At 48.6% G+C, this 24,999-nt stretch overlaps 1 protein-coding gene across 2 annotated transcripts; it reads left to right on the top strand.

Annotated features, from left to right (window-relative positions):
• The first annotated feature begins 2,110 nt into the window (after positions 1 to 2,110).
• LOC122383521 (transcription cofactor vestigial-like protein 2) lies at positions 2,111 to 24,120 on the top strand. Of its 2 annotated transcripts, none has more exons than XM_043370028.1 (5): positions 2,111 to 2,354; positions 10,084 to 10,324; positions 22,093 to 22,248; positions 22,599 to 22,922; positions 23,366 to 24,113. In XM_043370028.1, exons 1-5 carry the CDS (start codon positions 2,214 to 2,216, stop codon positions 23,419 to 23,421), a joined length of 918 nt encoding a protein of 305 aa, XP_043225963.1. In that variant the 5' UTR covers positions 2,111 to 2,213; the 3' UTR covers positions 23,422 to 24,113. The 2 variants fall into 2 exon arrangements, with proteins under 2 accessions (XP_043225963.1, XP_043225962.1); XM_043370027.1 differs by having other exon boundaries at positions 2,112 to 2,354; positions 22,596 to 22,922; positions 23,366 to 24,120.
• Positions 24,121 to 24,999: the final 879 nt, after the last annotated feature.

The following is a 24,999-nucleotide window of genomic DNA, read 5'->3' as shown; positions in this document are numbered from 1 at the left end:
GGAGAGAGAGGAGCGAGAGAGAGAGGAGAGAGAGAGAGAGAGAGATGTCTTGTGCCTTTCATAAGTACGCTTCAGTAAAACCCTAATGGTTTTTGCAGTTCAAATGTAGTCATATAATTTCAAACAATGTCTCATGTTACGAGTATGCTGGCCTCAATAATATAGGGATATCCCCAACCACCTTGGGGGAGAGATTCGGATCCGAGCCCCCTGTTTTTCTTAAATTACTCATGAACATTGGCAGATCTTGTTCTACGAATCTTCTACCATCCTCATTTACTCGTATGTTAGTTTAACGTGTGTTGGTAAATTGTTATGCAATTTGATCAGAACAAACAATTGAGATATGCCGATGTTACTGGACCAACTAAACGACAATTTTCGTCATAAAACGGTATTGTTGGAAAAATTACCAAAAAACGAAGTTACATCCGAGACTCAAATAAAAGCCCTAAAAGGCGACAAGCATCAGATCTTAAACACCGCAATCGCCGTGTTTCTAAAATTGTTTTATTTGTCCCTCAAATAAGAAAAGATAATAAGTCATAAAATCAAAAACTATCCAAGCCTTTTATAATAACAAAAATATATCTTAACGAGCCACACATATAAGTACATGAGGTTGCCACATCTTAGCACTCTATCGTGGTTTTTGACCGCGAAATGGTAAAAACTATTCCCGGGATATGTAAAGTATGATCATGTCATATAGGTATTCTCGTATGTTTGGACATCGGAACGGCGAGTTTGGGAGTGAAATTAGTATGACAATCGGATCCGGCGTGAAAAATAACCCCAAGTCATGCGTCGCATGCCCTTGTAGCATGAGTTGACTTTCGTGACCTAGCCTGACCTGACATGACCTTGGCCTTGGTTTTTATCATTCTTTAACCAAAATAAGGATGCATAATGGCCACTATCATCAAAATACACGCAAAATAAGTATCAATGCCCTAAAGAGGCACCTCAACTTTTGTCGACTGTTGTCTAAAAGTGGCATTTTATGATCTGACATTGACCCTGACCCATGCTTAGTGTGGCGCTCTGCTCATAGGGTATCTTCACAAAGCCTTCGGGGTCACATAGGCTGAGTTTCGGGCAGAACCTACGGATCCCGCGGTTCATGAGCCTCGTCATACAGGATGCCTAGAATTTGATATTTGACCTGATATGGACCTGAAAGTTGACATCAATCTTGAAATCTTTAAAATGTGTTTGAAAGGCCTCGTGGAGAGCTTTCAAACGCGCTACCTTACGGGGCTCAATAAAACCATTGATTCTCGAGAAATGTGGGGCTCAGTTCCGATTCTCAGCCCCAGTCCCAGGCAGTTTTGGGTAGGTAGGTACGGAATTAGCCCAGACGCTGCCAGGATATCTAACGATACTTTTGTCGCGATTAGGATACACTGTAATAGTTTCTGTCACGTATTAGGTAAGAGTGCAGATATTGCAAAAATGGTTAATATCGTCATGTATTGAAATTGAAAATGAATTTACCGCGTCCTATTGGAGCGATTATTCCAAACTATGCCGTTCGATCCGTTTATTTGGAATAATTCTAATTGAGGTGTCTTTATTTGTGATTTTTTATAATCAAAATTTTGCCAATTCTAAGGTTTGTATACGTCTTTTTATATGCCTCGTTGCTTTGCATTTAACACTGATAGCGATAATATTGCATACTACATATTTGTATATTTCGTACTAGTTATTTCAAATGTAAGTTGTTAGTTCACTCATCCGAGACTAAAATGATGTGAGAATGGTGTTGATGCTGATGAAGCCCTATGTGCAATATCCATGAGATAATTGACAACGACAGGTCTAATCACATTCCATGCCGAAGATTTTCCTTAAAAGCAGTGTCTGTCGAGTTGTTCCATTCATAGTTTTCCGACCAACTCCCTACGTGCGTCCTAAACAACCAGGCGCCCACCCCACCGTTGCAGACCCATGGCCGTGGGAAGCTCCACTGTTTGCTCCCACGGCGCCGCCCGCGCCGCCGCCGCGTCCTCCAATAATGAGCGGTGGTTGCCATGGTTACAGGCGTCAGGCCCCGCCCCCATTGACGCCCGGCGTGCGCAGAGGAGCGCCGGCGATTACGATGGCGGTGCCGCGCCGCCGCCGCCGGCCGCCGAGCGTCGACCGCCAGTCGGCCCGAGCCGTGGGAGCGCAGTGATAGGGGCGGGCGGTGAGCGGCGACCCGGCCGGTCATGAGCTGCGCAGTGATGTACCAGCCCTACTCGGCAGGCCCATACCAGCCGCAGGCACCGGAAGCAGCGTTCGGGAGGGGTGCGTCCCCCGCCGACACGACAGCGGCGACGGCGACGGTCGGCGGGCATGGCAAGGAACAGGTGAGCGCCTCGGTGGTTGAAAGCAGACTAGACGGTAATTGAAAAGGCTTGAGTTGCGAGAAGTTGTAGTAAGTTAGAGAAGCAATGTTCTGAAACATTCTCAAACGGCTTATTAGCTATAACTTGGTGGCCAGGTCTCAATCAAAACAAATATTTGTGTAACATGAACGTCGTTCTCGCTGCCTGGATTCTACTGGTGCCTGGATTCTACTGGTCCACCCCGGCTATTCAATGTGCCCACAAAAGGTATTGAGGTGCACGACGTGCCATCAGTGGTAACATGTCTGAGCGTGGTATGATGTGCGTCATCGACGGATATCTTATAATCTATAGACCAGCTTCCAAGAATGTCACATTTCGGCCTGTAGTCGGCGATGTATTAAAAAACCTGCCGATGGGGCATCTGGTCAAAGTTGCGGTGGTCGCCGCATACCATAGACACATCCGACTTGAGTGACGCCCGGAGAAGCTCGATGACTCTCCGATGACGATCGATGACGCCCAGACACCTCCGATGGCGCTCGGTGGCGCTTGGTGATCGCCGGTGACCGCCGGTGACCGGCGTGGATCACCGGCCCGTCGCAGCGCCCTCCGAGCACATCAAAGGCGCCGACATTGCCGGCAGACGCAATTAAAAAACGGATCCGGGTTATGAATATTGGCAGAGAATCCTCGCCGGAATTTTCGCTAAGCGCCGCCGGGGGCTCGGAGGTATTCGGCTCGCTATCAGTGTGGGTACGAACCGGTTTGGTATCGCGGTAAAATTTGATATACTGCTCCGGGTTCAGGCTATAATTGTTGAATTCCGTAAGAGGTATTTGCAGGGTTCTGCATTAGCATGATTCCTCCGCTGGTCGTGGCACGTGTCCGCTTTCCTATTGTTGAGACACGCCAATCAGCTTATGTTGTAACTTGAATTAGCTACCAGACATTTTAGGAAATTTATTTTAGGTATTTTTACAATTTGAAATATTACTGCGCTGTATTTGGTAGGTATCGCATACACCTCATAAGTCATGTGATAGGATAGTATGGTATAGGCCTTGGCCCGTGGATAAGGCTGATGCTGGCACTGTAATATGTATCGTCCTTCTAGACTGTTCTTATACCAACCCCTTGCCAAGCATGACTAGCCGAAGTGACCGAACACGCCTGAACGGCCGTGGTAGCTGTTCACAGTGCGAGTCGCCTTTGTGTGGTTGCCTTGCTCGCATGCGGCAGGCCTCATGTGAAAGGACATGACAGTCTCGTTAGCGATATCTTTCCCAAATATCGTGCCTATTTTCCTACTAGTTTTTTTTTTCATTTTTGCATGGCAAACGAACATGAGTCAACACATGCAATCATCCTGCGTTCAGCTTGGGTCTTGGGATGTAATGAATAATATGATAGCAGCACTAATAATAAATATAGGGTAAAAGTAACTTCAAACAAAGCAATTGACATTTAAGATTCGCATATTTAGATATTCATGACATCTCTAAAAGTTATACCAGATGACTTACTTATTTAAGAAACTGGAAAATGATATATTGGATTTGGCGACTTGAGCTAATACAAAGGTACAGCTTTATGATATGTTTTGATGGCGGATCTTATGTTTGCATACAATATGCTTGTTTGTCATGATGCATATATCCCTCGGCAGGCCGGGAATTGATGCGACTCCTCCCCCCCCATGCTATTTTTGGATAGCGTAAAAACGGCGGTGCGTTGGGCCGCCGAATTTAGCATTAACTATGGGATATTTTGGCGCATTTCCCGAGAATTTCAAGTCCCTGTCCCAGTCACTTCAGGTCAATTCACTTTAGGTCACTCACCAAAACGGTACAGGGCCAAGGAAGACTTTGAATAACTTAACGTTATCAGAATAAAACAGTTCCTTTTTCGGAGAATAGCATAAACACAGTTGCATGTAGCGTCACTAAATTTCGGACACTTTGGGTCAGCTGTTTGACACATGTAGTGATAATTTTGAGCCTACGTGATCTCCGCTCAGGTCAACAGGTCATGAAACCTGTACATCCCTAAAATAACACTGAAATAACACTTATTTTGTATGCGAGTTTTGCATCGATTTAATGCAACCTTGTATGATACGATAAGCTCACCGAGTGGCAATAACATGTATCCCGTTTTTTGTGTGCTTTACCTGAGGTCATCTAGATGTCATGACGAATTATAAGGGAAATTTTTTGAATGGCTCTAATTGTGAAAATGTTGAAGATATCTGCTCCATTTTAATGTTTTTGTAATGTACTTCCTCAGGTTATATCAAAAGCTGACTAGGCAAGTGTTCGTCTACTGCAAGAACGCTATGGTCCGGTCAACTGAGGTCGACTGAGGCCAAACTACGCTTTTGCTAATAACTTGGCACAAAGCTAAGTTGCAGCTTCATAAATGGTGTCATTGTGTTCTCGATCCACTGAGTCAAATGATGTGCGATTTGATAGTTTCAAAATAAAATGAATAGCAGATCATCGTAAAATAGAAACAAAACATTGTCTAATATCACTCATACTATCTATAATGTCAAAACTTTCAGAGAAATAACCCGAAACTCATGAACGTTTAGGATTATTGACCACGAATTACGTTTATTTGACCAATTTGAAGTAAATTAGCTTCAAAAGGCATATTTGGAACGATCAACTGTCGTTCGGAGAAAAAATCACGACAAAACCAAATAAACAGCAGGTTTGAGTCGTTTACAAAGGAGAAGCTCTCTTGAGGACAACGCTCTCAGCAAATAATTTGGCATGGCCATGGGAAACGATGAACATTTGGGAGATGAAAAAGCTGCGCGCGAAGCGACTCAGAAACGGACGGCCGACACATTTTGCGTCGTGATACCAAAATGTACACTTGGCGCTTTCCGTTTGTCCAGGAATGGGGTTGTTTTGAAAAGGAAAATGGTGCTTGGGATATCGGCGCCAGTCTAAAAAGATACTTGGGAATGGTGCCAAGGCAAGCTGTCGGCTTTCAGGGAGAAGCAGATGTTGCCGGGGAGCATGTCCAACCTAAAACCGATTTAAAAACTGCCGGGGACTCCCCTGCAGGAGCTTGAAAACAAGGAACCTTTTTGGAAAAAGCTTGAAACCAAGGAGCGACTGAAATTGGCATGGGCAAATATTTTTGGGTACGGAGAAGGATTTGTTTTTTACTTTCCGACAAGGTCGTCAAAGCACGTGTTTTTTTGTAGTGTACGTGTAGGTACGCATAAGCAGCAAAGCTAAGATTTTTCCTTCTTCTAATATGCCTTATTGCTACGGGAAATGTGTCACCAAACTTATGGGACACCCTGTAAGCAAATATCTGTATTTTATGAATTCATTTCAGTGTTTTCATCGATGATACTCTCTGACACTATGACAAAGCATGCATATAAGCAATTAGTGCAACCCTAGCTGATAGCTAGTAAGAGACACATTGAACCTGATTTGACCAAATCTGCACCTAATCTGCACCAAATGTGCACCAAATGTGTACCAGATGGCCGTCGTAAAAACGGCTAATATCATTAGTCAACTATAGCCGTTTTAACTGCGTCTATTTGGTACACATTTGGTTCACATTCGGAGCAAATTTGTTGCAGATCTGCTCAAATTAGGTCCAATGTGTTTCTTAGAAGTTATCATGGTAGTCTTTGTATGACACTGTGGCCAAACAGCCAATGTTTTATTGGATGCCACAAAGAACCGCAATAAATAAATAAATAAAAATCAGTTTGAGTTGCACACTTGCTTATATGCTTCATCTTTCACATTATTAAACATTATTGTCGATTAAAACGCTAAAATGAATTGATGATATGACGGTATTTGTTGAAAGAGATTTGGTGCAGATTTGGTCAAGTTTGATGCATTCGCCACTCGCCAGATAACCCGTCGTGAAAACGGCTGATTTGACTTATATCAACCCTCAAGAGCGCAGGAGCTACGTATGCCTACCTATTGAATGTCCATGATCTGGTTTACGTGGTTGAACTCATGTTTTACGCAGCAGTGATAGAAAAGGTATACTAAATAAAGAAAATATTATTTGGCATGCGAGCACCCCGCTGAACCCGGAACATCTACAGAATACAGATCAAAACAAAAGCACCAATTTGGCGGTCTTCTGCGTGCTCCCGTGATAATACAATGCACCAATTATTCTGCGGTATTTCAGAAATCGGATAAACAGCAGGACACGGCCACATTCTGAGGTGATTTAACATCCTGGCGAATGTGACCCGAGGGAAAGCGGCTTTCGCAAAGTGACAATGTATGTACACCTATCAGCAAACTATGCAAGGCTGGAGTGCCCAGATTTACGGTCTTGTAATGATACGGATTTCTGGCAGCGCAATGTTGTGATCCACCGCGTATGATCCCGGCTGCTTAAACCGGGTGGTACTCACCTTTTGACATATTTACATTAAATCGCGCCTCGCGGCTCCTATTTTAATGAAGACCATCGCCACGAGTTGTAATTCGCGCTCCATTACTTACAAAACAAATAACCAATAAGCATAATTGCTGCGCTTAATGCACAAGTACTGGATCTTGTCATCTTCATTTATTTAGGCAGCAAAAAGTTAAAAGTGTAGGCATCAGAAAGACATTTTTCTTATAAGGCCGATAGCTTTGATGTCATGATACGTTGCTGCCTTCTGCTCCATTGCGAACCTTACGAACCATACTTAGGCCCACGCCTCCTATGTAAATTGTAAACTGCCGAGCCCGCGCTGTCTGCCACCTCAGGTCCCACTCCGTCCACCCGCCGCCCACCCGTCGTCCGTCGTCTAACCGTCCCGCGAACGGGTTCGGGGCCCGACGGGCGGCGCGGCGGGCGCCCGGCAGCCGGAGAGAATGTTATCAGCCCAGATCGCCGCAGATCAAACACGGAAACTGCCAGACGAATTCTTACGCAAAGTGATGACAAATTAGCCGGACTGCGACGGCGGCAGACGGCGGGGGGTGGCCGCCGCGCCTGGTGAGGCGGTAGTGGCGGCCGCCGAGATGGTCCCGTCCTGATACGCGGGCGGTGCCAGACGACTGTTTGCGCCCGTCACATTCCAAGCGGTCGCGGCCCTCGCCAGATAGCGAACGGCCGCGCACGGGTGGCAACGGGAGATGGAGGACCGCCCGCGCCGTGGTCCGCTTCCGGTCCGATGGAGCAGCTCCGTGGACCGGTCGCGGTGGTCCGTTTAGACTGGTCTACGATCGTTTTCACGATGACACATTTGGTCACATTTGGTGCGATTTGGTCAAATTAAGCTCACAGTTAGTTTTCCAGCGTAGCACTGCTTGCTCCTATATAGTCTATACCTGATTCATCAAATTATCAGAAAATATTTTCGATCAAAACATTGAAATGAGTTCATGGTATGAAATTTTTTGTTAATAGTTTGATGCATTCACCAAATAATTGGTGATATAATAAAATATAAGAAAATAAAATAAATAATTGTCTGTCCCGTAGCTCAGTTGGTAGAGCGCTGGACTCCCCGCAGTGAGAGCCCGGGTTCGAGGCGCTCCGGCGCTCGATATTTGAGACTCCTGACGGGGGTGGTCTGCGGTTGGTGGGAGCAGCCGCAGCCAGTTGAAGTCAGTTGAGTGGGACAGGCCGTGTCCGGCTTTGAAGGGCACGTTAAACTTTGGCATCTAAATTCTCCTGTTACCTGGAATTGCGCGATCGGACGGTAGGGGTCGGGTTCTACGCAACAAGCTCTGCTAAGCATAGGCTCCGGCCCTGTCAATTCATCCATTCAAATATTCGAGCTGAATTTATTTAAAAAAAAAATAATCCGTCATGAAAATGGCCATTATCGTTTACAGGTTCAAGCTGGTGCGAGTGCCTTGCGCGGTCCGTGCGCCCGGGTTGAGGTTTGTTCGTCATCATTGTTTTGCTTACTTGTACTCATATATTTTTTCCTTGTCATAATTTGATGTGTTATCCGACTTGTTCAATTATTTTTGTTATTGGTAGGTAATCACTAATTGATTAATTTATTTATAGGCTTGTTGATAAGCTGTCTAATCTAGACAAATGAACTAGGAAAGCGAATGGTGCAGTGTAGAGGATTGTAGGCTGTGACCGCAATCCGCTAGTTCATGCATGACTGTAGAGCACAGTGCATGCATAGCTGGCTCGTTATACGGCGAACGCCATTGGCTATAATGCAGCTGAGTACACCAATTTGCGGTTCATATCAAATTTGTATAGTGTCTACAACGTCACATGCCTATGTAATAGCCACATTGTTTCAAGGTTTTGAATCTTCGTGTCAATTGTATTGATCCCACTGTAAGATCCATTGTTTGTAATTTAGTCCGTGTACTGTTTTGTTCAGGACACTAGCCTTGTCCCTCAGCACACAATAGGAGAGATAATGAATGACTAATGATCCGTGAAGGGCAAATCATATATGTTCATGTATTCCTGAGCTTTGAGTGATGACATACATACTAATGAGACCCGCTTTAAGCCGGTACTCCAAGAAAATCACACGAAGCCGTAAATAAGGGAACTCCAGGCTGCGGGATATGCTATGCCCATAGGTATTTTTAGCATTACGTATACCTGATTACGACGTCAGGCATGTTTCTTTTTTCAATAGGTCATTAGAAGACCACGATTTTGTTTTGTCGAAGGAACATGTCACCGGAACCTGAGTTCGCTACAAAGCAATTATCAAGTTTGTTATTACTCGCTGCAATTTCCTGAATAAATTTGCAATTTGCAGCATTTACTGTCAAAATTATTTGTGATATTTCTCTATCGTCTGCTATATCAACTGTGCATACCAAAATACCAATTTCTCATGACTCTTCGTCATTACAACTTATTACTCCGCTCGCTTCGCTCGCTCCGTAATAAGTTGCATGGCGCAGGGTACAGTTGCACAAACCTATCTTTTCCTAACTGAAGCGCCATGATTACCATACACCATTGAAGTATTCTCCCAGTTACAGACCTTACCTCGGTCACTCCTGCGCCCCGGACCCCCCAGCCGGCTCCTTAGAGTGCTGTTTCGGCCCCCGCGGTGGACAGTTTGTTTAGCGGTGGCGACAGAAGGGAGCCCTGCGCGACACTCGCGAGCCCTGCGGGAGGCCACCCTGCCGAGAGTGAGGACGCTCGGAGAGGGAAGAGGGCCCGGCGCGGGACAGCGGAGAGGGTCCGTCCCGGGACAGGAGAGAGGGTCCGTCCCGGGACAGGGGACAGGGGACGGCAGACAGGGCGGTACCGACACCAGACGGCCGGGCGGCGCGACGCTCCACTGAACCGGAGCCGTGCCGCCGCTGGTCAGATCAAGTGGCAGACAGACACACGCTGGGCCACCCCCGTAGATTTGTGGGCCACCAGGCCAAGGCCGACAGATGGTGGCTACCGTGCAGCTGGGTGAAGGGAAGGAATCGGGACACGCCAGTTAATGCAAGGTAGAGCCTCTCTGATGAGTGGTCATTAGCATATCATTAATTAGCAGTGCTGAAAATTGGGGTTTGCACTTCTCTTTTCGACGACCATCTTTTCCATCATGATATTAAGGGGCACAATAAATCATGGTGTTTAGTAAATTAAATGATTAATGTTGTTGTATCTTGCCTTTCACATAAATCATCCTTCTCAAAAGCTTCTTAGCTCCTTCGATGGATAGTAACAAAATCCTACCTCCCACCTGCACCGGTTATCAAACTTATTGACATTTTAACATGACAAATAACTAACTTTTCTCTTATTTCAGAAGTACAAAGTATGTGGCAGTCCGTCGGCGCCATCGTTGGCCGGCCACCAGACTCCCCCGGGCCAGTCGGAGGAGGACGCGCCACCCGGCGGCCAGCACAACGTCAAGTTCCTCACCTCCAACTGTGTGCTGGTCACCAACTACTGCGGCGACGCGGCGCACGTGGTGGACGAACACTTTGCCAGGGCGCTCAGTCACGGAGCAGGCTTCGAGACCAAGCACGGAATGGCCTCGGGCAAAGGTGAGATGCCGGAACGGTCATCAAGGGGTGGTGGTTGAGGGAAAGGCGAGCAGTGAAAGACATCGTAGACGAGATAAGATAGAATCGTTTGACCAATGTAAGAGAAAGAGAGACCGGGGAGATCCAATGATGACCTACCTTTTTCAAAGTGGCATATCGGGGAAAATGCAGACCATAGGTATTAATTACAAACGTGCAAAAGACTGAACTTTGGGCGTTCATCGTTAATCATGTGTGTCGTAGCAGGCCTGAGGAGGACATAGGACATACCACGTGGCTCGTCAGGCCTGATGAAGACAAACCACGTGACCTGTCAGGTGCGAGCCAGATTAAGACAGGTCACGGAGGGCGAATGGAGACGGGTCACGAAACCTCACGGACAGGTCACGAAACCCCACGCACAGGTCACGCCCATGAGCGGACCGATGGCTGTATTTTCGAAACGATCGTACAACCAGATGTTGCAAGCCGACGGGCTGAAAGGATGACCAGGTGGTCACGAAATTGTGCTTTATTATCACCACCGGTAAGGTGCAGGATAATTTTGTAAAGTAGCTATAGGTATGCTTTGGTCAGATTAGTGGCTCGGCATCCAGCAAACATGATAAGCTTAGCAGCATTCCTGTTGCTGTTTTGATTCGAATGTTTTAGTTTCACCTTTTCCTCTCCTACACCATCGGCTGATTTTAAACTTCAGTCCAGGCATGGCTATCAATGAAGTTTTTAGCGCTGTTGAATGGGCATCATGATCAAAAATGAAGTATAAAATGCAAACCGAGGTGAATTACCCAACAATCAAGATCCATCTAAACAAATTATTCTTTCACTTATTTCTCAGTTCGGTATGGCATGCCTCGCCAGGATTTCTTGCATATTGAGTTCCTGTCACTGTCTATAGTGGATATCGTCAATTCCCAAATCAGGACATCATTACCATGTAAATACCTTATTTGAGTCAATCATTGGCCACTGCGTTGTAGCTTGGCAGACAGATAGTATGTACCTGCTGGCTCCTTGGCGGCACCCCGTTTGAAGTTAACGTGCAATGTGCATGTTGTCGCTGCAATGCTCATTTTGGTGGTGACGTAGCGCAGCTGATAGAGCATCAAGCTCCTGGATATTGGGCAGCCATTTCTAAAACGCGTTTTGCCGCTCAAATTTACTGCATGCAATTTTTTTAGGGTATTCCGGAGCAGAAATTGTTATGAGGCTATGGTAACCCTGAAGTGCTAAGCTTCAACGATATAGGCCATTGCATTGCGACATGCTCAAAGCAGATTGATTTGCCACTACCACAAACAGTTTTATATGATGGATTTCAACGGATACGACCGCTTTTATCATTCACCCGCATACTTGTCGACGAAGTTGAGCCTCATCACTATGCACCCGTCTCCCGGCATATGACATCCGGTCTTTTGAGCCCAATTATATACAATGCACAGCCTTTTAAATTTTCCGCTGGATGAAAGCCTGCGCCGCCTCGCTCATCGCGCTGCCTAACTGATGGATCATTTCGGTGGCGGTGATGGCTCGCTTGTAGCTCTGTTGGCCAGGATTCACTCGTTGTTATGATTTAGCGGGGTGAGATGTCACTCGTAATAGTCACATTGGTCCTCACTGTATGGTGGAGTCATCCGTCAGGGCTTGTAATTAGGTGAGACATCGCTCAGGGCATCTGTTCTTGCCTGGCGCCAGACTGGTGCAGCCCCGGCTGCTGGCGAGCCGCTGCTTCTGCTTCCAGCACGCTCGCTCCTTGCGCCCGCAGCCACGGCTGCTGCCATGCTGCCAGGCATCGGTAAAATCCTTTTTGAAAGGATTGCATTCCCAATCCACATTCCTAGTGCCGAAGTGGATTGCATTCCTACCCGCAATCCCCTTTTTCACTTGGATTGTGATCAAATCCGCAATCCTTTTTTGCAATCCTGTTGTATTATTATGTGCACTAGTGAATCTGGGGGAGGGAGGGGGGCATAGGGCCGTGCCTCCATCCCCAAATCACCCATTTCTAGTACTTAGTCTTGCGAGTAATTCCTATCTAAGGCACAGGTATTTTATGGAAAATATTTTTTGCCTCAAGCACCCCCACATTTAAACATCTACCCAACGGTGTTTTGTATTTTCAAAACTCGCCCTCAAATACGTAATTTTGCCCTTCCTATGTAGTTCATCAGCGTATATTATTTTGAGCGTTTAAATTAAAAGCGTTTGAATTATTTCAAGTTTCGATGTAAAGCCCTTGATAGCAAAGTACATTAAGCCGATGAAGCCGATCTCATAATTTTCAATCGCAACAAACCATTTCAAAGCACTAATCAAACACAATCCGGATTGGATTGCGAAAATTGGAAGTATGATGCAATTCAATCCGCAATCAAATCCTGTTTTTTGGAATGGATTTCAAATCCAGGTGCAATCCACCAAAAAGGAATGCAATCAGGATTTTGCAAATCCTGCAATCACAATCCTACCGATGCCTGCATGCTGCTGCCACTTTCCTTTGATTCCACGATGCAGTTGCTGCCGCTGCCGCTGCTGTTGCCCAAAATGAAGCCTGAGCTGATGTCATATCTGCACCTCCTTCGTCATCTGCGTTCTTTTTGACGACGTGAAGTGCCGCTTTCGAGCGACGGTCCGGTTGTCAGTTCACACGATGGGATAGAGCGGACATTTGTTAGATACTAGCCGTTTTCACGATGGGCTATCTGGTCAGTGCACCTGATTTGACTAAAGCTGCACCTAATCTCTTTTACAGCAAATATCTTTATTTTATGGATTTATTTCAGTGTTTTGATCGATGATACTCTCATGACAAAGCAGGCATATAAGCAAATAGTGCAACCCTAGCTGATAGCTACTAAGAGACACACTGAACCTGATTTGACCAAATCTGCACCTGATCTGCACCAGATGCGCACCAAATGTGTACCAGATGGCCGTCGACGGCTACTATAAAGTGTCAGGGATGAACGTCGCTTTATCGAACCGCGGTGAAATTTGTTCGAGCAGTTCTTCTTTGCATCCGCATCCAACAGCAGAATGATTAGCGTTAGTAATCAACACCTGGATTCCTCGCACCATACGAGGGATGGAGTCTGCAACGTAAGACGAGACTGCATCGAAGCATCTGAGGAAAAAAAAACATAAGTTGTATGTCATGTGAGCTGGACTGCGTTGCACGTTTATTTTCAGTGCATCACCCCCAAAAAATGACTGCCTTTCCGCATTTCCATTGTAACACTGATTTTAACCATCCTTGCAACTTCCGGTTGACCCAAACGCGACCCTGCCACTCCACTCCTCACCCCGCCTGTTTTCAGCGTGACAGTCTGTCCAATATTCGTGCCTGTTTGGACTGGAGCCCGACAATGTTTTCCAGCCTGCAACTCAGTGGGACAACCGTTTCCCTGTTTTTACAGCGGGGACGTTTGTCAAGCGGAAAGGTGTGAACCTGACAGAGGTGCCGCGGAAGGGAGTAAATTTAGCCAGCTCGTGCCTGGAGACATTCGGCGTGACAGTGCGGAGCAACAAGCCGCTGAGTGAAGCAAAGCCACGGTGACAGGAAGCGAGCAGCCACTGAACAGCGTGGCGAAAGAAGTGTAAACAAAGATGCTTGGAAACTCGTTGAGAAGCTAGCGTGTCGTTGGCTGTCGTCGGCAATTACTGAACGAGTCAGCAGCCATGTTATGACGTTTGAAAGGCGCGGCGGTAGCGAGAATTACGGGTGCCGTCGCGTGTCTGTACGTCGACAATTCATTATACTCGGGAGCAGGTTTGATCGGGCCGAGTCTGACACGAGCTCATGCAGTTCACTTCCACTGGTGGCAGCGGCTTGTCAGAACGATTAACAACTTTATCCATCGCAAATCCAGCGCAATTATCGATACAACCTTGGCACGAGCTACAGGGCCGGCTCAACCACCGAATCCCGAGAAAGATAACCATCGTCCTCATGAGCCTGGAACAATGCCCACGCGGCACGCTGGTGACACAGCCCTATCTGATTTCCGCGCTTCAGGAAGTGGTGACGTCACCAATCGCAGTCTGACCGATCGGTCGTGGCAGCGAGTCCACTGAAGTTGCCGACAGCCGGTCGGTCGACCCGCCGGGCGGCCAGGGGCCAGGGCGACCGGCGAGCGACCGATATTCAGGTCACAGCCGTGGGAACGTTCCATAAAGAATGGTGTCGTTAACAATACGGCCGGTCTGATCCGTCAACCGACGCATGACATGCGATGACGACATCAGAACGGATCAAGGCGATGACGGGCCTCGAGCATGGGAATCAGCTATTGATACCGAGATGGACGGAGCTGGGGTGCTTCGTAACACTGAAGACCTTTGCCGTGATCGTTAATTGTGCTTTTCACTATTCGCAATGGACATTAAACGAGTTCTTACATGAAATGTGGTATCCAAAACTACGTGTTCATACAGTAACGTCCCACGACTGTGACCTGTTAGTGTTGGGTGTCATTGCATTTCATTTGATGACATAAGTTTAATAATGTTTTCTTTCTTTTCGCAAATGCTCGTAACTAACTAGGTAAGATGATGACCCATTTGCCATTCTTAGGTACCCCTTTATGACTAACAATATTGATTACAATAATTCAAGGTCTCAGGCCAACTTCCTTGATATTCACCGTTACATAACAAGAACGACCCACAACCACTGCTGAAATGCTTAGCAATAAGCCCATTCGCAGTTTGTTTATCATCTGTACAAATACTTGACCTTTTCTCGCACCTTCACCACCCGCTCCCACTCCTCCCGAGCCTTCAGTGGCAGATTTGCGGTAATGCCGGCACGCTAATTGCCCCCGTCGTGCGCCATTGACTTCGTCGCCGTCGAAACTACGCCGAGCATTTTGAGAATTGTCACTGGCTGACAAAAACTGGTAGCGGTAACAGCCGTCGCCCATGTGTGCTATGCGCTGCCCGGCGCGTCGTGGCATAGTTGTAATAATTGACGGTCAGCGGCAGTCGACAGGCAACTTCCTGCGGACGGCTGGCGTAGGACAGGACAGGAGCACATGGCTGTGACGTGACCTTTCGCTGGGGCGCTAGTAACGGCGGCCGCCGGGGTTTCTACGCTAGTTGCTTGGCGACGACGGCAGGCGATGGGTAAGGTTTGTCGCTAGATGTGAGGTGGCGCGGCGGACGGTGGACGGTGGACGGTGGGGTACCGTCGTGAAGCTTGCTTTGTAGCCGCATTCCTGGTGTCTATCTGCCGAGCATAGCGACAAGCGAGCCAGTCACCGGGCAGGGGCTGCCGGCGCTGTCAGGCGGGCGGACGTCTTGCTTACAGACAGGCCGGTCGTCCGTCCAAATATTCGGCTACTTTACCAGTTTTCTGCTGTCAGATTATCCAGCTGTTATTCTATCCAAACATTGAGATACTTGACTTCTAAGTGTCTTTCGCATTCGTCTGAGCTAATTAGTTGGCTGATCTGCCATCCAACAACGCAGATATCCAATACAATCGTAAATATTGTCAGTTGAACGGCTACGCCTCTATAACGACACAAGTATTAATTCTGCCTACATCGATCCACCTCACCGATTTCGAAACCATTCCCGGGCAAGGTCGCGACCTGTGAAACATGTGACCCCGCTCCTGACCCCGCCCCAGCCCCCCCCCCTCGTGGGCGGTGGAACTCGTCGCGTCCTCTGTGCCGCCGCACGGTAGCCGGTCTGCAGGGGGCGTGACTCATACGGCGGCAGTGGTCGGCGCCGGCGGCCTCTTTGATCTCGCAGCGCTGCCGTTGCAGGCCATGGGAGAGGAGCGGCGCCGTTTAATCTCACCGCTCGGCGGCGCGGTGGCACGTGGAACAGTCTGACGGACAGACGGACGGACAGGCAAGACAGATAATACGGGCAGACGGATAGGCGGACAGTGGAACAGGCTGACGGACAGACGGACAACACAGGCAAGACAGATAATACGAGCAGACGGATAGGCGGACAGTGGAACAGTCTGACGGGCAGACGGACAGACGGACAAGACGGACAAGACTGACGGGCGGACAGCCAGTGGAACAGTCAGACGGACAGGCGGACAGACGGACGGACGGACAGATGAACAGACGGACAGACGGACAGGCGGACAGACGGACAGGCGGACAAACGGACGGACAAGACAGACGGACGGACGGACAAGTCAGACGGACTGATGGATAGACGGACGGACGGACAGACGGACAGACGGACAGACGGACAGACGGACGGACGGACAAGACAGACGGACGGACGGACAAGACAGGCGGATAGACGAACATCGGAGCAGTCTGACTGACAGACGGACAGGCCGACAAACGGACAGACGGACGGATAGATAAGACGGGCAGACGGATAGACAGACGGACAGTGGAATGGTCTGACTGACAGACGGACAGACTGACGGACAGACGGACAGTGGAACAGGTTGACGGACAGACGGATAGACGGACAAGACAGGCGGATAGACGGACAGACGGACTGACAAGACAGATAAGACGAGCAGCCAGATAGACAGAGGGACAGTTGAACAATGAACAGCCTGTCTGACAAACGGACAGGCGGACAGGTAGTCAGGCGGACAGACGAACAGACGAACAGACGAACAGACAAGATGGACATACAAGAAAGATAATACGGGCTGACAAGACAGACAATATGGACGGACAGACGGACGAGCAATTGATGCAGAAGACGATGAAGTAAGGTGCGGATAAATAGATACGCTGTTGAACAGGCAGACCAGCGACCTGACAGATATGCAGACAAACAGACATTTCCATTGTCCATAAAGCACACAAGAACGCTTCGTTCTGACGCAAAGAACAGGATGAGCGTCAAATTGCTTCTAGTCTGCGATTTCGAGCTGTTTGAAGCATTGGCGTTCCATGTATAATTGTATACCATCTAAGGTGACATTTGCCATAAAGCGGTCGTTTTCGGTGACAAAGATTTGCGATACATCAATGTCAGGTCAGCTTATAAATCGGCTGAATGAAGACAGGTGTTTTGAAGCCTACGATGAATGACGATCGACTCCACCTTCTATTTAATATTCTGATCTCGTAACACCCCCGTGTACAAAGTAGCAAAATGGCTTAAATCCATGTATTAGCACAGGTTGTTCGCATGCACATTGCACAAGCGTAATGAACATTCAATTGCTAAACGCGATCATACACTACAACGTTACCGCAAGAGACGGCCACAGGAATTTCTCGTTAGGTTAAACTCATTTGTCAGAGGAAACATTTTAAAATCAGTCCGGGTACTGAGATCATTTCGCGATTTCAGTTTAGCTTTGCCGTTGCCCGTTAGTCACCATACCCTTTGTTGCTTCAATTTTACAACTGTTCTCAATAATTTACTGGTATGCAGTGCCCTCGCGTGCCTTTGGTCTATCACAAAATATTTGTTTTATTGCTCGTAGGCATTGGCACAGTTTTGTCGCTTGTATCTCAGGAGTTTGATAACTATTTTACGTTATGCCTCAAAAATGAAAAAATCAGACTCACCAGTCACCAGTCACCGTTGCTCCGGGCAGTAAAACGCTTTTGCCGGAGAAACCAAAAAGTACTCCCCCCGTTGCACACTTGGCTAATTTTAGGTTCAAACAGGGCCTATTTTAACATGTTAACTGGGGGGGGCAAATGCCCCCGCACTCAACGGAATTGCCCCCCCAGTCGTCGAGATTTGCCCACTATAAAAATGGGCATAAAGGAACAGGGTGACAAACATACTACTGTGATTGTTTTGCAATGGATGTCAAATGAGTCAGTCTGCAAGTAATAACCAGTGGTGGATCCAAGCGTGGGTCATATGGGTCATGACCCCCGCCCCTTGGGGCTCGGGGACACCACAGGCCTGCCAGGGGCACCAACGGCCTGTCAGGGGCACCACATGCCTGTTGGGAGCACCATCGACCTAGCAAGAGCACCATAGGTCTGCCAGGGGCACCACAGACCTGACAGGGGTTCCACCGACCTCGCAGGGGCACCTTGGGCCTGTCAGGGGCACCACGGGCCTGTCGGGGCACCACAAGTTTGTCAGGGGCACCACAGACGTGTCAGGAGCACCATCGGCCTAGCAAGAGCACCATAGGTCTGCCAGGGGCACCACAGACCTGCCAGGGGCCCCACCGGCCTCGCAGGGGCACCACCTAGGGCCTGTCAGGGGTACCACCACAGGCCCGCCAGGGGCACCACAGGCCTAGCAAGGGTACCACGGACCTGTCAGCGACACCACGGGCCTGTCGGGGGCACCTCAGGCTTGTCAGGGCCAAGGGACACCACAGTCCTTTCAGGGGCACCACAGGCCTGTCAGGGGCACCATAGGCCTGTCAGGGGCACCAGAGGCCTAGCAGGGACACCACATGCCTGGCAGGGGCACCACCGGCCTCGCAGGGACACCTTGGGCCTGTTAGTGGCACCACGTGCCTGTCGGGGACACTCCAGGCTTGTCAGGAGCACCACAGTCCTGTCAGGGCCCAGGGGCACCAGCGGCCTAGCAGAGGCACCACCGGCCTAGCATGGACACCACCGGCCTTGCAAGGGCATCATGGGCCTGTCAGGGGCACCACGGGCCTGTCATTGGAACTTCAGGCTTGTCAGGGGCACCACAGTTCTTTCAGATGCACCGGCGGCCTAGCACCATGGCACCATGTTTGGCCGGGATCGCGATTCGGCGTATGTCGCCTCGCATTAGCCGCGCGTTTGGCAGTCTTTTCGTGGTTTCAAACGTTCAAAACATGGGATATGATGTTGCTCCCATGCATTATGGCGGGTGTCAAGGTCACCGGAAGGTCAGGTCAGGTCATTTGCCTTTGATGACCTCGGTTCACATTCCGAGTTTTATATGTTTCTACTTGGGCTAGTTTTTGGAGCTGAATTCAAATTTAGCAACCATTTGACCGTTTACACAGGGTGTCTCAAAAGTTCGTTGACAGGTACCAGCCAGGCTTTTTTTGTCAATAATTCGGAATCAACAAGAAATTAATAGTCAAAATTTTGCATGGGCATTGGTGGCAACCTTCCTCAAGCAGTTTCATTGTTTTCAAGCGCATTCGACCCTTCATGAGCTCACAAATAGGGTTCACCTTTGACCATGGATCAGACATGAAAGTGGAGGTCGCAAACTCGGGTCGGCTGAGAAGCAGACAGCAGACTCGTGCTCCGAAGAGCACCTGAATATGCAGTCCTAACTATTGAAAACTGACTAGAAGCTAACAGACAAAGGTTACCCAGTTTCAAAAATTGCAGGTCATCATAAAATAAAGACAAAGACAAGTGACCCTCCAAAAGTGTCAATTAATGTTAAGTTTTATCTTACGAAGTTTCAAGAGGCAGATCTGAAGCTAATAGCTTTCTTTTACACACAAAATCCGGACAAAACCGCACGATGGACATGTTTTGGTCGTTCACAAAGCAGAACCTCTCCTGAGGAAAACACTCCGGAACCTAGCGAAGGTCTTGGCATGGGAAATGACGAGCGTTTGGGATTTGCAAAATTTCACAATGTGTCTAAGAAACAGATGACCGACACATTTTGCTACGATATGCTGCGAAAAAATTGCCGCTGGCACCTCCCATTTGTTCAAGAATGGGGTTGTTTTGAAAAGGAAAATGGTACTTGGGAGGTCGGCGCCAGTCATTCATGAAGGAGTTGGTGCCAGAGAAGACCTACGAAATACTCACGGATGGTGTCGATGCAAGCTGTCGGCTTTAAGGGAGAAGCGGATGTTGCCAGGAAGCTCGTCAAACCTAACTCCGACGCAGAAACTGCAGGGGATTCCCCTGCAAGAGCTTGAAAGTTGAAAGCTGGTAACCTTTTATCAGCCTCCGGCAGCTGACGGAGCGACGAAAATCGGTATGGGCAAATATTTTTGGAGATACAGCAAAGGGTTTGGTTTCTAACCTTCCGAATCAGTTGTCAAAGCATGCATATTTGTCTAGTGTACACACAGACACCAAAACCTTAGATTTTTGGCCGGTTCTTATATGCTTTATTGGCATGGGAAATGTGTCAAGGAACTTTTGAGACACCCTGTAGTTTTGGTGCCTTCGTAACATGTTACGGAGCTGTCAGAGGCGGTTGCCACCAGCTACGAATACCCGGCAAAACCCTTACTGGTTGACCTGACCTGACCTGACCTGACCCGACCTGGCCTAAATGCATGAAGACATCATCTATGATCATAACTAAGATGATATTCGTGATCAGCACCCCGAAAAAAACCATAGCAGCCACCCTTTACTATGCTCTAACTCCCGATTTTCCCGACTTTTGGGTCATTGACCTGACCTGGAAGGTCAACCGATGACCTAGGACCTTTAAATTGGGTATCATCGGCTTCCTTTCATCACGGGCAACACGGTCGTTTTTTTCCGCGAAGCTCTAACTCGATCAGGGGCGAAACAGCAAGGGGGAGGGTCCAACGGACCCCCCCCCCCCATATATACGTTCGCAGCTGGAAAACACCAATACGGGCGAGGGTTAATGGAATTATTAAAGACAATTTTCCAGGTTGCCCCCCCAGTCAAATTCCCTTAAAATAGGCTCTGGGTTCAAATGTGCGATTGAACGGGTTGCAAAAAAAAACTGAGTCAATGGCGTCGAATGCCCATCTGAATGGCCAACTTCTAACGCTTCTCCCCACCCTGTTCCGAATGCTGCTCCCGATGCTGCTCCTCTGTACCTACCTTCCCCAGAACTGCGTGTGCTGAGCGGTGTCACAAGGGTCAGGCGCGAGGGGAGGGAGGAGAGCCGTCGTCCCAGCCGGGACCAGGCCGGGACAGTAGATCATGCGTCTGCCGCGGGGAGGCCATGTCCCGGACACATGTGGGCTGGGCCATCCATCAGGGTCGGGCCCGGGGTGCGCGAGGCGGGAGCGCTCCCCTCCGACCCTCCCCTACTTCCCCGGACTCGTGTCAGACCAGACGCTCACCCCAGACTCCGGCCACAAACACACACGCGAGTCGTCCCCACACAGCCGCACGGCCTCCCCATGTATTGACTCCGTGGAGCGAGGCTCGGATTTGGGCCGGAACTAATTTTGTTATATTCCACCTATCCAGTTATAGTTATATTCCAGTTATATTCCACCCGCCAATACCTACGAGTATATGACCCTCTCATCAATTTCTGACTCTGTGCGTGGTAACGGAAAGCCACCACGATTATCTGCGGCGCAAGCCGGTCGATTTCGTAGGACCTGGGTCGGCCCAGTCGGCGCCGAATGGCTGTCTAGTGCCGGCTCAAGTGGTTTATTGCCCCAGGGGATTAGAGCTCCGAGAAAATGGCGTCGGTATTCCGGCGCGCCGAGGGGCTATCGCAATGATTGATGACTGCAGTTAAGGTGGGCGCCCACAAAATGGCGATGGCAATATCCCGATATCGCAGTTATAGCGTGCGCACTGCGGAATTGTAGGCTTGGTGTATGGATTCTGCGTTAAATCTGCGTCCTGCGAGTTGTTGGGAACGATTGCTGACGGACTCGACGAGGAAAAAACTAGGTCTAAGATAGTTACTTGGTTTTCTCTTGTCTGTATGTAACGATTGACGCCGATGAAGTGAAGTATTGACGGACAGTGTGGCAGAAATCCAAAATAATTCCAAAACGGCGATGAGCGCTATGGCTTTCCTGCTAGTTACCTAAATGTCAGCCTGCTAGTTATATATCGCCATGACAGATGCGATACGATCTCCCCAATATTGACTGTGACTGTTCGTTAGAGTTTGCTAACACCACTTTCTGCTTCTATTTCTTTCAGACAATTTGCCGATGACTCAGCGGAATTTACCGGCGTCTTTCTGGAACAGCGGCTACCACAGTCGATCCACGGCGACATCAATAGGTCACGGCGGGGGTCACGACCTCTACAGTGACCCGTACCACTCATCAGCACTCCACGGCCTACATCAATCTGGTGGGTGTTTGAGTTGAGTCGAGGCAGAGCCCGAAGGTAGAGGAGGCTAAAAACGCAGCGAAATGCATCAGCTTGTTTTCTATGCCATGTATTATATCTTTTTAGCAACAATGCCGTAAGATAGGTCTGTACAGTGTTTTGACGTGAGTCGAATCATTGCCTTCTGAAGTTGTTAATGGTCACGGACTGCGTAGGAAATACTTGTGATATCCGTAGCCAAACTCTCGCTTGCTTTTTTACATGTCCAAAACAAAATTCTGAGTCGTCTTTGCCTCCATAGCGAAATCAAGGCCGTGTGTAACAACCGCTCACCGCTGAATAACACACCTCTCCTCTCCCCCTCTCAGCAGACCCGTGGCACTACGCGCTGGCCACGCAGGCAGCTGGCTACCCTGCGCGTGACTTGGCCGGCTACGGCAGCAGCACGGCGGGCGTAGCCGCCGCCGCTGCCGCGCGCTTCAACGGCTACGGCCCCCTGCTGTTCCCGTCTGGCTCTCGGCTACCGACAACCGGACAGTCAACCAAGAGCGAATGGGGTGCAGCACGGGGCTACTCAGATGTTCCTCCTGAACTGGGTGCACACCCGCACCCGCACCCACACGCGCACCCGCACGCGCACCCGCTGGACCCGGGCTTCGGGGCCGGCGCGGTGGGATATGGCAATGGTTTGACAGGTGAGTGAGGCCTGAGGGTCGGACATTGATCGGGCTGGTAGTGGCGGTGGAGAGCACTGAGTGGCTCATTATTTAGTTGGTAGTTGTCTGTCAGATGATGGTAAAGGGCTTGTTTCATGTGCACAGTGCCTAGCTAATTTGAAAATGCTTCAGTCAATAATGGAACACTTTTCAGAGCAAAGTGCGGCCTATTCAGAAGTAGGTAAATTGTCGGTGCAAAGTAATTGTTTACTGATGAATGAGCTTTCAATAATTAAAATGCACCAATCTGCTCTGCTCCGTGACTCACTAGAATTTTATGCAGTGTCGCGTTTTTACATAACATATAAGTCTTTTTATCTTTTTCCCGTGCTCTTTTACCTACACTTAACAGAAGGAGAGCATCCATGTGTCCCTCACCTCCGCTTATGATGCTTACCCATCTCATCCGTATCGTCTCGCAGGTCTGGAGTCGTCCCTGCACGCGGCAGCCGGCGGCAAGGACTCCTACTGGCTGTAGAGCTCCGGCGCCGCGGTCCCACCAAGACCCTGCACCGGCGGCTTAGCTCACCTGGCATTCAAATCAAAATGGCGGCCGGCTGGGTCAGCCCCGTCCGTCGCGCGCCGGCCGCTGGGCGGTGCGGGAACCCAGTTGTGACCCCCAGTGCCTTGGCGCCGCGAGATTTGTGTGCTGAGGATCGCTGCCGTACGTTTTCTGTACGCTGCCGACACGTTGTTCATGTTGCTGTTTGGATGTTTTGTTTCATGTGCACGTGTGTTGTCGAACAGAGAAGGTCTCGAGAGTTGACCGATGTTCGATTGCTGGATGAAAGATGGTGCTATGTTCTGAATGGAGATGATTTTGTAGAAACCACCTGTCGCTGCAGCTTATCATGTCCATCACAGCACACGGGCACCTAATCGTGAGCTTCATTCAGGTCACCGTAAGCGGTGTTTCGATGTACAATGTATCGGTGGTTAGTCATTTGGACGTGCGCCTGTCGTTGACGCTAGAGTCGGATGCTCTCTGATCTGACTCGCTGAGAAGCTCCGACGCGCTCTGCGTGGTGTGAGATGCGCTCTGTAAGTGTTAAGTATTTATTATTTGTGCTGTGGGAGATGCGGCATGAACTGAATAATCATAGATACGTATTCAAGTTGTGTTTTATCATGTTCGATTGATCATTTAGCTAGAATGGAAATAAATGTTGCAAAATATGAAGCTTTTGGCGGTTTTGGTTCTTCTTCATTAAGGCTATGCAAGGACATTTTCGATCGTCAGAAGCCAGCTGGGCGCACATCGCACACTTCAAACTTTAGAGGGACAACAAAAAAGGCGAAGAAGTATCTGCAGTTAAATTTACAGTGCACGCTGTTTCTCAAGAAGAAAAGCTATCTGCATATTGCAAATAATAAAAGCGGAAAGGATCTATATGAAAATCATTATGGGCAGGGCCCTGCCAAGCAGCTGTAGCAAGCCATTCCCGTTTTGAGCGATAATTTTTACCCAAGACGTCGGGCGATGCTCCATGAAGTGGATGAAACTCTCGATACGGGTCTAAGCAATCAACAGGAAACGTTACAGTCCTAAGCCTATATATGACCTTGGTCCTAAGGAGAAATATTGGATGCTCATTTCCAGGATAATGCCCTGCATGTTATACGATACAGTTTTAAATCCCGTGATAGCAAACTTTCTGTCTATACGTAGGTATTCATCGTTTGCCAGGCTCTCTTTCCATTTGCTTTTGTTTTAGAGTTGCAAAATTTCCCTACCGCACTACCGGCATGCCGGTAATTTTTCACTACCGCAGGTTTTTTCGTGGTATCTGGCATGTCTTGCCGGTAGCATGCCGGTATTTTTGATTTTGCACAAAAAATTATCAGCATATGATTCAAACTTTGGACACTAAGAGGCTATTGAATTGTAATAAGTTGGACAATGGGTGGCTGCTGGGTGGGGCGGTTACTGAAATTGCCAAAATGTGGCATCTCATGTAGGGGTAAGCCAGAATCAAGAATACATGTTTTTTAGTATGCCGGTAATTTGGCGGTTATTTTGCTTGGGGCGTGGTAGCATGCCGGTATCCCAGAAAAT

The sequence above is a fragment of the Amphibalanus amphitrite genome, unplaced genomic scaffold (genome assembly GCF_019059575.1).
Source record: "Amphibalanus amphitrite isolate SeventyFive unplaced genomic scaffold, NRLGWU_Aamphi_draft 000166F_arrow, whole genome shotgun sequence".
NCBI lineage: Eukaryota > Metazoa > Arthropoda > Thecostraca > Balanomorpha > Balanidae > Amphibalanus > Amphibalanus amphitrite.
This window is presented reverse-complemented; position numbering and strand designations above follow the sequence as displayed.

Bases quoted from the DNA above. Each gene is read 5' to 3' on its own strand.
- LOC122383521 (XM_043370027.1), top strand. From the start codon at position 2,214: ATGAGCTGCGCAGTGATGTACCAGCCCTACTCGGCAGGCCCATACCAG. The intron at 2,355-10,083 runs GTGAGCGCCTCG...CTCTTATTTCAG, and splicing joins GCGGGCATGGCAAGGAACAG to AAGTACAAAGTATGTGGCAG. The intron at 10,325-22,092 runs GTGAGATGCCGG...TATTTCTTTCAG, and splicing joins CGGAATGGCCTCGGGCAAAG to ACAATTTGCCGATGACTCAG.